Here is a 13334-nt window from a genome sequence, read left to right on the forward strand (position 1 = left end):
AATGAGGAGGTACTGAATAGAATTGGGAAGGAGTCTGTGGCACAACTTGACTAGAAGAAGGGATCGGTTGGTAGGGCATATTGCGAGGCATCAATGGATCACAATTTTAGCATTGGAGGGCAGCGTGGAAAGTAAAATTCGTAGAGGGGGACCAAGAGATGAATACACTAAGCAGATTCAGAAGGGTGTAGGTTGCTGTAAGTACTGGGAGATGAAGAAGCTTGCACAGGATAGAGTAGCATGGAGAGCTGCATCAAACCAGCCACTGGACTGAAGACAAAAACAACAATAAAATAACTACAGTGGGCTCTCTCACCGAACATACTGAACTACCGTACCTGCTGCCGTTAGACCACTAGTAGCGACGAGTTTTATTATAATGACCCTTTATTTAAAAACTGTAACTAATCGCTTCATTAGAACAATTTGCGCAGTCCAGTGTCTTAACCGCTGTGCCACCTCTATGCGTGGGTCACACGAGTTAGAAAGTTACACGTAGTGCCTTTCAGTCAGCTGACGAAAAGAGCTACGTCGCCCAATTTGCGAGGTAGCACTCCAGAACATTTGCGTACGTAGTAATTGATTTTGTGACAAGGGCTCGAATACTGCGGGTCCGTCGTTGTTTAAAGCTGCCCCGAAATCACTCAGAGATAGCATCGTTTGCGCGGCGGTCGGTGTCGTCACGGACCAGTTGGAAGCTGTCCGGATGCCAGGCCGTCGGCGTCGGCGTGCGCATGCGCGGCTTGCGCCCAGAGCGTCTAGGAGGAGCGGCGGCGCTTGCCCGCTGCAGTAGCGACCACAGCGGCAAGCCGAGTGGACCAGCAGACGACCAGCGAGAAGCCAGCAGCGAGCAGCCAGCAGCATGGTGTACGAGTCGGACTTCTACACGACCCGCCGGTCCTACAGCCGGCCCAGCTACTCCACATACTCCGTCACTGTGAGTCCCAGGCCGGGCTGGGCCCGCTCTGGCAAGCTGCTGGCGCGACACCGCCGGGCACCGCCCACTGGACGGTCCCTCTCGCTCTGCTACCGAGTTGGCCTTTATTGTCAGTCTGAAATCAATCAGATTTCCTATCTAGCCTCAAAAGCGACGACGTTCAGAAATGACGGGCGAAGAATTGGGGCGTAGGCGATAGTATTAGTTGTTAGCAGTCCCGAGGGCGAGGTGTAGGTATCACCAACAAGGAATTCCGTAGAGACCAAACAACCTACAGCAGTCTTAAAGTCCCTTCAGCTTGACTGGATAATCAGTTAAATACGGCATTACCGAATTGGAGCACGCGATCTATTTTGAAGTTCTTTTCTTCCCGCTTGTCTTGATCGCATTTCGCGAACGCTTTTATTCACAACTGCCTTGACTGTTGGTGGTGGTCTTATGCCAGTTTACCCGTTTCGACTGTCACGAGAACTAGTATCTAGTTTCAAAAGAAAAACGCCCAAGAGTCATCTAGCGTCCATTGTCACTAGATCAAATGGTTCAAATGGCACTAGGCACTATGGGACTTAACATCGGTGGTCATCAGTCCCCTAGACTTAGAACTACTTAAACCTAAGGACATCACACATATCCATGCCCGAGTCAGGATTCGAACCTGCGACCGCAGCAGCCGCGCGGTTCCAGACTGAAGCGCCTAGAACCGCTCGCCTACCAAGGCCGGCCACTAGATCACTACTGGATTCTAAGTGACAAATATGCGCACTTGATGACTATCTAATGTTTTACTTTTGCCACTAGCTGCTGGCACTGATGATGATTCATGGCCGGCCGGTGTGGTCGAGCAGTTCTAGGCGCTACAGTCTGGAGCCGCGCGACCGCTACGGTCGCAGGTTCGAATCCTGCCTCGGGCATGGATGTGTGTGTTGTCCTTAGGTTAGTTACGTTTAAGTAGTTCTAAGTTCTAGGGGACTGATGGCCTCAGCAGTTAAGTCCCATAGTGCTCAGAGCCATTTGAACCATTTTTTGATGATTCATGAGACTCTAAACCAGTAAACTGTCGTAAGTCCACCAAATGCAGTCAAGACAGTTGTGAATAAAAGAGCCTTTGAAAAAGTAAAGTCGCTGCTGTAGTACTCTAGGACTGACTGCCCACAGCTTAATTGGATTTGACTGTGGTGGGCACATTGTACCCTGGCCCAATGCCAGGTTTCCCTTGAAGTAGTCTGCAGTTCTGATTTCCAAGGTTGACTTGAGACATGATTGGTATAAGGTATATTTCGTAGTGCCCAACAGAACTGACATTACTGGTCTTCTGGTTGGCATCCAGAAAGCAATGACGATGAAGATAAAGAAGTAGACTCAGTCACTCGTCCTAGTATTGTGCAGTAGAAACGCTAACATTCGGAAATACAGGGTTATTCAGCTGCCCCTACCAATGGGTTCTATGCAACCTGCAACACCTCCAAAAACTATGCACGAGATTTTCATGTTCTCTCGCTCAAGGAAACTATGAGACCAAAAACAAAATTGACAGGACTTTTTGTAGGAGATATAATGTACTAAATTTTGTACTGGGATACGTCTCGATGGAGGCCATAGTTTTCGAGTTATTCAACAGAAACGTGTTTGAAGGTCACTTTTGTACGTTTTTCTTGAATAAATAGAAAAGTACAGGCTCTAGCGAAAACGTATCGCAATACATAATTAAAATACATTGAATTTCCTATAAAAGGGCCTCTTCTTTTTTATAGGACTAATAGTTTGCATGTGGCGAGCAAGAGAATAAGAAAATCTAGTGTGTGGTATTTGAATGTATTGCAGGTTGCGTAAAATCCATCGATAGGCGCAGCTGAGTCACCCTGTATATGTTCTGCAGTGTCCTGTTTTCAAGAAGTTCTTGTCCCAAAAGATATGCAGAAGAATTTACACGAACTTGGGAAGAGGTGTTGGCGAAGTAAGACTGTGACAGCAGGTCGTGGTTCATGCCTCGACAGCTCAGGCGGTAAGAGCATTACCCACGAAATGCAAGGTTCTGAGTTCGAATCCAAGCTCGGCACACAGTTTTAATCTGCCAGCAGTTTCAAAACAGCGCTCATTCCGCTGAAGAGTCACAGATTCCTTCTGGATACCATCAATTCTTCATTTGTCATCAGTGGCTTAGAGGAACCCTGTTTCAGAAGACTTGCCACGCTAAATGCTGGCCTGTCAGCAATCAAGCTCAGCTTCTCTGTATGTAGATTGACTTTCCAACGGTATGGGTACATAGACAGGCGTTTTAGATCCCTTCTAACACTGATGTTGTTTCTTCTATAAATTACTTGAGAAATCTCGCTCAATGAGCTGACAAATCAGGTTACAGTACTTCGTGTTAAACATCGATTGCTACAGATTTCACTTGCACCCTCGTGACAGCAATATTTGACGAGAATCTTCTACATATTCCGCAAACTCAGGACCCTATCGATTTTTTTTACTGATCGCTTTCTGCCGATTGTTGGTTCTGAAGCGCAATGGCTCACCTTTTATTCAATCTTTCGGAGAGATACAGAAGCCAGAAGTATAAAGAGCGAGAGAGATATCCAGTGGGCGGCGTTCAGAAGCGTCGAAAAAATAAGACGCTGTCATTCATTCAGTGCGCCCCTCCATATAAATCCATATTTTCGCATGGAAGACCTTATAAATTGTAGTTCGTCTGTTAAGGGGCGTACTACGTCTCTGGAAAGAGAAAAATTCTGAAATCATAGGATTCCCTTCACCCAAGTTCCTTGATCTGAATCGTACTGAGCGTTTATTTCTCATCTCAAGCTTGGTCCCATGCCTACCACTGACTGCCGTAAAGCTGTATCTGAATGCCAGTTCTATCTCACTCATATTTTGGATTGAAATTCTGTCGTGAAAGGCGGTGAAATTGGAAAAACTACTGTCCCCGTCCTTCAGCGAGGTCGCTGGTTGAAACTTCCCGGTAACTGATACAGTAAAATCATTTCAATAACCATGTGTTTGAACTTCAGGGTGAAGCAGGGGAACAATATCATTGCTTGTAATGGATTCGCGGGTGTCGGAGCGTTGACTTGTTCGCTCCGGGCGTTGCCGCATTTGAGATCTGTATTTTTAGGACAGCATCTTATTTTTACGCCGCTTTATCTGGCCATGCAGTACAGATCCAGGTGTGGCGACGTCGGCATTGCTTTGCAGCGACGGAGAGAGTCCAGGGTTTTTTGTGTCACGCTCTTTAGATAGAGTCGCACCTGTTTACGCTAAACACTATAGTGCATGATTTTCGGTGGGGCTATGCAAGAGATTTTGCTCTCATTGCTTGCCAAGATCACGTGATGAAAATCAGGGAAAAATTGCATTCCATCCCAGTGTGATAAAAACTTACCAGAGCAAAACACGATTTCATTTTTGCTGCCTCGTTGACAATAAATCCTTTAGAGTTTCAACTGAATACTCTAACCAATTTTAATGCCAAACGCTTTTAGCGTCTCCTATGTCAGCATGTGCGAATAAAAAATAAGTTTTTGGACTTTCTCTCCACCGCTGCAAGAAATGTCGAAATTTTGCGCACATCATCAAAAACAAGGACCATTTCTTGTTTCACTGCCTTAAACGTACGAGCAGTAGCGTTGTCGTTGTAAAAGCCTTCGCAGTTCCAACTTCATGGCGAGTGAGAGGCCAGAAATTCAGTTCCAAAAATTCACAGTAACACTTTGATTCTATTCAGGGCAAGAAGGCATAAATAGTTAGATCCAGCACTGTACTTAACGTCGAGCTGCTTTCAGCTTCTACAAAAAAATTCCGTAAAATTTCAGCATTTCTCTGCGGCAATAGATAATTGGGATGCGGTCCTGTGCAGTTGTCTAGTGTAGATAGCCCCCAATTATTCCGAAGACCCAATTCTTTCAAGGAAAAAGTCATCGTATGTTCGGTTATTGACTTTCAGGAGCCTTCTAGAATTGTTCTATTATTACGAGCAGTAGGTATACCGGAGATGGTTTCGGAAAATTAAGTTTCATTGACTGTCAGTGTTCCATGCCAGATTTTGATAGTATTTTCACCAACATCGTCATCCATAGAAAAAAATTCTAATAAAAGAAAATCACATACTATTTCGGTAGAGTTTTCGATGTTGCTGTAGTAAATCTTTTCTTGTACACTGTGCCTCGTCATTGATTTGAAGGAGAGAGGGGGCATTTTGCCGATGTATTTGAGATGCCAGATTTCTTGCAGCCCTTTTTTGGAAAATTTCATTACAGATGTGGTTTCTCGCTCGCCAGTCCCAACTAAGATTTTTATTTGTGCTTTTCCAACTAAGATTTTTATTTGTGCTTATTTCAGCTTTAAGTCACTTTTTGATAATTTTAATTTTTTTTGCCTGTTTTCAGAAAATTTGCACTCTGTAATTTTTTGTGTAAGTCAAATAATGCACTATTGTTTTGTTTTCGAGAGTTTTTCTTGTTAGAAATTTTTTGGCTTAGTTACAGAATATATTTTTAGTGGTTTAATATGCAAAAGACGAGGGCGTCTGCACGGCTTCAAGGTCTGTGTTGGTAAATATTTTGCAGAAATTTTTGAAGTGTTTTGATTTTTTTTCATTTTTATGGTTTCCGGGCCTCTCCAACATTTTGGGACAGTGTTGGACCTGCTTAATGTGTGCATCAGATTGGAACAGCAGTAGAAGTATGGTTGCGCAGTTCACCTAATCTGCAGTAAAAATCAAAACGAAATCAATTTTCGTCACAAAGTGTTGCTTGACTTGCGAATATAAAACATAATAATACAAGAGTAAAAAATTTCAGTAAGGAAAAGAAATGTAATATTAAATCACAAAATATTGAAGATAAACATCTTTAGATGGAAATCAATTTTGTCAGCCTTCATCGTGACGTCAGGGTGATGAAAAATGACAGAAAGAAGTGTTGTTGTTATCAAGTGCGCTGTAGCACAGAGCGTAACGAATATCTGCATACATTCACATAAGTTCTTTGACAGGCCATTGTTGTTGGCTATAAATGCAACGCAATTGAGACTCGAAAACCTTAGTGTGCACGTGATTTATGTAAAATCCTTTATCCAACCCATATTATCATCTGTCTCTTACTATGACTAGCGATTAGATAAATCTCGCAATAATTTACTCCGCTACTTAATCTATATATAAAGTACTGAAAGTTGATGTTTAGAGCTCTGGCATAGCTCCCCTGACTTAGAGTGCAACAGGACGAAAAGTCTCTCATCGCAGAGGATCAACATTTATCCAATTTCTCACCGCTTGTTTGATTTTACCTCTGGAATGCCTCTGCGACTAATTTATGCGTGAGACTGATACTGAATCGAGAAACAAACGAAACGGTGTAGCTGCTTCGTGACTTCACACAACTGTTTAGCTTTGGTTGGAAGCTAAGTTTGGCGTCGTGTTTAGAACGTATCCGAAGATAATTCTTGGTCAGCAACAACATTATTCAGTTTCCATTTAAAATCATGTATATCGTTATGAGAGGGAATGAAAAGAGTGTAAGAGGTCCATGATTAAAGAATTTGTTGCTAGTGAAGTCGAGCCGATGTAATTCCGATGGATTGCTCACGCGCTGCCGGCGATATGTAAGCTAGAAGAGAATCTGAGACCAAAGAGCCGTATTGATTGCAGTAGGAACTTGTGTAGCAGTAGGAGTAAGTTGTTGCTGGCGAGCAGTCTGGTGTATAGTGTTGGCTGGGCCGGTCGTGTGCAGCGATGGCGGAGCCTGAGCGTTGTAGGATAAGGTAAAAGGAGCCTCGGGCATATGTAGTATTGTTACATCAAGTCCCATGTAAATGTTTCAAAAAAATCTGTTAATAATAATCTTTCTCATAAAAAGTAACTTTTGACATTCATCTCAATTTCAAGAATTCACTAATTTCTCCAATCCTTGGCCATCCCGATTATTGAAAAGAAAAATCAGTTCTTTCCTTTTATATAAGACAAATCTATCGGCCAGCATTCCACTTAGCTGCGCCAGGAAAATTTCTTATAGGAGCAGATATATACGCGTTATCCGGTGATCTAATTAAGGTAAGATTTTTCAGTTTATTCAGAATGATTGTATCAGGGCCATGACGCACCATTGCTGACGTCCAAAATTTACCAGGTTAAATTGACTGTCAATTATTGAAAGGTTATAAGTGACCCACATTTTTTTATTGAGAGATTAGTCATATTTTATTATTGATACGTTACGCAATTTTCCTGTTGGTAGGTTATAGTGAATGTGAACGACAAAATTTTTATATTTTTTCCTGTTGAGAGGTTTAGGAATTTTTCTGTTTCGAGGTTACACTAAATGAAAATATTATTCATATTATTTTATTTTGTGGGGAGGTTACACTAGGTATTTTGTGGGGAGGTTACAAGAGGCACATGGAAGGACTGCTGCAAACGACACACTCTGTTGAAACAGAACACGTGGGATTCTCCCCACATTCTCATACGACTGACTGATCAGATACTTCTAGGTTACAACTTCCGGAGGCAAAAGAGCGACAAGTTCAAACTGAGATGGTCTCTGAGTCATTCACGGATAGCATAGCTGGCAGCACACTGGTCGCAAAAGATGAGGACGTACATTCATATTCAGGTCCGACACACTGTTGACATCAATCGAAAAGCAGTCCAGTGTTTTTAGTAGTAAGGTCCACTTCAATGACACATTGTTGCTTTCATGACCAGGAAAATAAATCGTAGCCACTGAAAGATATTATTCTCTTTCAGTTAACACGTATTTCTGCTAATGTGCTGACACGATTTGTACAGCTTTTACTGTGAATGTAGCTTGAGCGCTTGAGAAAATAGCTTCAGAAAGAAAAATAAAACTGCAGCAGATCGAAAAAGATGCCACAAAAATGCGAAACGTAAAACTCTATGTCACCAATAGGATCGAAAAAAAAATGCACATCCACACTACTACAGCAATACTGCCATGTATGAATCAGTGTTTCGTAAAATCATAAAAAAACGTTCATGCCCGTCGAGCGCGCCTCGAACCAGTTAGACACAATTCGAGAATGATGGGATGGTGTATTATATTCAAGATTCAAATAGGCAAACACCCAGATGCTCATGACCGGTCATCATGACCCTGTATCGTTAGCCGGTAAAAGTTGCTGACAGACAAATCAAGAGGCTCCATTTCCCTACTAGGCAATATCTCAACACCTCACCTGAACGGTGACCTAGCTAGCTTGCGCAGTGATTAGCACACTGGACTCGCATTCGGCAGGACGACGCTGCAGACCCGTGCCCCGCCATCCCGATTTAAGTTTTCCGTGATTTCCCTAATAGCTTCAGGCAAATGCGGGGATGGTTCCTCCGAAAGGGCACTGCCGACTTACTTCGCCATCCTCCCCTAATCCAACGGCACCGATGACCTCGCTGATTTGGTCCCCTTTCCCAAATCAACCAACCTGAGCGGTGTCCCAATAGTAGACATGATGCTTCGTCTCGTATGGTTTTCGACGAATTTTTGCCCTGTTAGCGTAGTGTACCAGCGCTTATCGGAGGTCATCAGCTCAGTTCTTTTCCCATGTATCGAGCGTCCAGTGACAGCGTTCAAGCGCTCATGCTAATTGTTGTGTATTTTGATGAGTGATAAGGTCAGATACACTTATGAGGCGATGGTTTCTGCACCCAATGTCGAGGAGGCGGTTCTAAATGGTCTCTATCGTCGTTAATTGGTAACTCATGTACTGTTGCCACTTCGCATGCTGTAAAGAAAGAAAGCTGTTATGGTACTGTCGGTTGGGAAACTTCGAAGGATTGGTCATCCGCCTAATGGGAAAGGCCTTTTACCTTCCTCTACGCTTAATCGCCACGTCTCCCTCGCTATGTGACAGCCTTGTCTTAAGTGTATCTGTTGAGTGTAGGTGCTGTAATGGGCGTGTGTACACAGTGGTGTCATGTTTCCAAAGAGGGGGTGGAACTCCAGTACCGGCATATAGCTTACTCTTCTCGTATAGCACCAAGGGGACCGCCGGTGTTAACGCCCCATCCGACAGTGTGACTTGTCCTTACTGCTTGAGACACTGCGGAGATGTCTGTAATTTAATCCATGACAGCGGCTCAAAGTCCGGCGATGAATAACTGTTATACGCTGTAACAGTCCGCGATAGTCGACGATGACCTCAATCATCAACACGTTATCGTCTACGGCACATGGCTCTTATAATCTGAAAGAATCTTTGGTCGCCAATATGTGCGCTTAATTTAATTACAGTTTCGATCATTACTATCATCATCAGATTTATCTATAAAAGAAAAAAATGTACAAACACGAGTAAAAGCGTTGTGGTGGGTTTTAGCACTATAAGTGGTAGCGTTAAGAACATGACCTGAGAAGTATCGAAGCATCTGATAAATAACATACGCCTTTCTCCTTAAGCTAAGTAAATAAGGAAATAAAAATTTTAGCCTTGATTGGCATCGTCACGAGATAAATAACATGATAATACCGTGATGAACACTCACGATACGTAATATAGGTGCGCTGCTAGCACACTGTTTTTACAGCTGCAACGGAAGCAATTGAGGGGACTTCGCCGCTAGGTGCCGCTGACTACACATTTTGCAATGGTAGTCACAAAGCCAAAGATAGTAAGTTAAAGATTATGCATAAACCAATATGGGATAAGTTATTGCGATTAAAACTGAGATGGAGCGTATAATTACACTCCTGAAAATTGAAATAAGAACACCGTGAATTCATTGTCCTAGGAAGGGAAAACTTTATTGACACATTCCTGGGGTCAGATACATCACATGATGACACTGACAGAACCACAGGCACATAGACACAGGCAACAGAGCATGCACAATGTCGGCACTAGTACAGTGTATATCCACCTTTCGCAGCAATGCAGGCTGCTATTCTCCCATGGAGACGATCGTAGAGATGCTGGATGTAGTCCTGTTGAACGGCTTGCCATGCCACCCCCACCTGGCGCCTCAGTTGGACCAGCGTTCGTGCTGGACGTACAGACCGCGTGAGACGACGCTTCATCCAGTCCCAAACATGCTCAATGGGGGACAGATCCGGAGATCTTGCTGGCCAGGGTAGTTGACTTACACCTTCTAGAGCACGTTGGGTGGCACGGGATACATGCGGACGTACTTGGAACAGCAAGTTCCCTTGCCGGTCTAGGAATGGTAGAACGATGGGTTCGATGACGGTTTGGATGTACCGTGCACTATTCAGTGTCCCCTCGACGATCGCCAGAGGTGTACGGCCAGTGTAGGAGATCGCTCCCCACACCATGATGCCGGGTGTTGGCCCTGTGTGCCTCGGTCGTATGCAGTCCTGATTGTGGCGCTCACCTGCACGGCGCCAAACACGCATACGACCATCATTGACACCAAGGCAGAAGCGACTCTCATCGCTGAAGACGACACGTCTCCATTCGTCCCTCCATTCACGCCTGTCGCGACACCACTGGAGGCGGGCTGCACGATGTTGGGGCGTGAGCGGAAGACGGCCTAACGGTGTGCGGGACCGTAGCCCAGCTTCATGGAGACGGTTGCGAATGGTCCTCGCCGATACCCCAGGAGCAACAGTGTCCCTAATTTGCTGGGAAGTGGCGGTGCGGTCCCCTACGGCACCGCGTAGGATCCTACGGTCTTGGCGTGCATCCGTGCGTCGCTGCGGTCCGGTCCCAGGTTGACGGGCACGTGCACCTTCCGCCGACCACTGGCGACAACATCGATGTACTGTGGAGACCTCACGCCCCACGTGTTGAGCAATTCGGCGGTACGTCCACCCGGCCTCCCGCGTGCCCACTATACGCCCTCGCTCAAAGTCCGTCAACTGCACATACGGTTCACGTCCACGCTGTCGCGGCATGCTACCAGTGTTAAAGACTGCGATGGAGCTCCGTATGCCACGGCAAACTGGCTGACACTGACGGCGGCGGTGCACAAATGCTGCGCAGCTAGCGCCATTCGACGGCCAACACCGCTGTTCCTGGTGTGTCCGCTGTGCCGTGCGTGTGATCATTGCTTGTACAGCCTTCTCGCAGTGTCCGGAGCAAGTATGGTGGGTCTGACACACCGGTGTCAATGTGTTCTTTTTTCCATTTCCAGGAGTGTAGATCCATTGTAAGATGCTACCTAAAATTTCCTTTCATAAATGTAGCTCTCGTATACGGATCTACGATGTAAAAAGTATATCAGAAAGACAATCGTATTAAGAAGATCTATACAGTGGAGTGGACGCCCTCCGTGACACGGTCGCTGGACTGCAAACCATCAGCACCACAGTTCTACGGCGCTGGCACCTACACCCCGTTCCGCTCACCATCCTGGGGGACTCGGATTCGGGCTATGACTGACGATTCCCAATAGGACCACGTTTTTCTGTCTGTTTCGTACACTCACTAGCAGTGGCCTGTGACCGGGTCTGAACCGGCGACTCTGTGTAATAGTAAACTGCCACAAGAAAAGGAGATAATTTGCTTCGGTTACTAAGTTTAAGGAGACAGGTGTGTTATTTTACCAGATGCTTCCCAGGTGATGTTAATGAACACTACTAATTCCACTATTAAAACTCATTGGAATACTCTCACTTTGTTTAGGTACCTAGATCTGATGATGATCACAATGATTTAAACCGGGAATTAATTTTAAAAAATATTCGCGATTAGAGACTGCTTTTGTTTTTTATAATTCTTAAGCATTGGCTCGCTGTAGTCTTCAAGATGATCATGTCAGTCTTCATCAAGCAAATGACTGTCGGTAGCGCATTTCTCGAAATCGAACTGTTCACGATACACACGTAACAATCAACCACGTCAGAAGAACAGTGTCCAATTGTGTCGTAGCACCCACGATCTATATCTACATCTACGTACGATTACATACTCCGCAAGCCATCTTATGGTGGGTGGCGGAGGGCAGCCTGCACCACTATTAGTAATTTCTTTTCCTGCTCCACTCGGAAACAGAGCTACGGAAAAACGACGAGCCATAATTTCTCTTATGAAATCTTCGTGATCTTTACGCGAGATGTATGTTGGCGGCAGTAGAATCTTTCTGAGGTCAGCTTCAAATGTCGGTTCTCTAAATTTTTCTCAATAGCGTTCTTGAAAAGAAAGTTGCCGCCCCCCCCCCCCCCCACCCAAGCGATTCCCATTTGAGTTCCCCAAGCATCTCAGTAATACTTGCGTGTTGTTCGAACGTACCGGTAACCTCTGAATTGCATCGATGTCTTCCTTTAATCCGACCTGGTGCTGATCGCAAACACTCGAGCAGTACTGAAGAACAGGTCGCACTGGCCTCTGTACGCATGAACCACAATTTTCCAAAATTCTCCTATTAACCCAAACCGACCACTCGCTTTCCGTACCACAATCCTCACATACTTGTTCTATGTCTTATCGCTTTTCAGCGTACGCCTAGGTACTTCAACAATGTCACTGTATTCTATAGGATTCAGGTCAGGACTCTGTGCAGGCCAGTCCATTACAGGGATGTTATTGTCGTGTAACCACTCCGCCACAGTCCGTGCATTATCAACAGGTGCTCGATCGTGTTGAAAGATGCAATCGCCATCCCCAAATTGATCTTCAACAGTGGGAAGCAAGAAGGTGCTTAAAACATCAATGTAGGCCTGTTATGTGATAGTGCCTCGCAAAACAGCAAGGGGTATAAGCCCTCTCCATGAAAAACACTGCCACACCATAACACCACCGCCTCCAAATTTTACTGTTGGCACTACACACGCTGGCAGATGACGTTCACAGAGCATTCGCCATACCCACACCCTGTCATGGGATCGCCACATTTTGTACCGTGATTCGTCACTCCACACAAAGGTTTTCCACTGTTCAGTCGTCCAATGTTTACGCTCTTTACACCAAGCGAGGTGTCGTTTGGCATTTACCGGCATGATGTCTGGTTTATGAGCAGCCGCTCGACCATGAAATACAAGTTTTTTCACCGCCCGCCTAACTGTCTTAGTACTTGCAGTGGATCCTAATGCAGGTTTGAATTCCTCTGCGATGGTCTGAATAGATGTCTGCCTTACACATTGCGACCCTCTTCAACTGTCGGTGGTCTCTGTCAGTCAACAAACGACGTCGGCCTGTACACTTCTGTGCTGTACGTGTCCCTTCAAGTTTCCGCGTCACTATCACATCAGAAACAGTGGACCCAGTGATGTTTTAGAATGTGGAAACCTCGTGTACAGCCGTATGACACAAGTGGCACCCAATCACCTGACCACGTTCGAAGTCAGTGAGTTCCGCGGAGTGTCTCACTCTGCTCTCTCGCGATGTCTAATGACTACTGACGTCGCTGATGTGGAGTATCTCGCAGTAGCACACACACACACACACACACACACACACACACACACACACACATATATATATATAT

At 45.1% G+C, this 13334-nt stretch overlaps 1 protein-coding gene across 10 annotated transcripts in view; it reads left to right on the top strand.

The window, feature by feature from the left end:
* Nucleotides 1-768: 768 nt before the first annotated feature.
* LOC126338177 (uncharacterized) overlaps nt 769-13334 on the top strand; it is a 116891-nt gene continuing 104325 nt past the window's right edge. For 5 of the 10 annotated variants that reach the window (XM_050001529.1, XM_050001536.1, XM_050001537.1 and 2 more), the window contains exon 1: nt 770-937. In XM_050001529.1, the coding sequence (XP_049857486.1) occupies nt 863-937 (75 nt within the window). In that variant the 5' untranslated portion in view covers nt 770-862. Of the gene's footprint in view, nt 938-13334 lie in introns of all 10 variants that reach the window. The other 5 variants (XM_050001531.1, XM_050001532.1, XM_050001539.1 and 2 more) reach the window with 2 other exon arrangements.

The sequence above is a fragment of the Schistocerca gregaria genome, chromosome 1 (assembly GCF_023897955.1).
Source record: "Schistocerca gregaria isolate iqSchGreg1 chromosome 1, iqSchGreg1.2, whole genome shotgun sequence".
Lineage (NCBI taxonomy): Eukaryota > Metazoa > Arthropoda > Insecta > Orthoptera > Acrididae > Schistocerca > Schistocerca gregaria.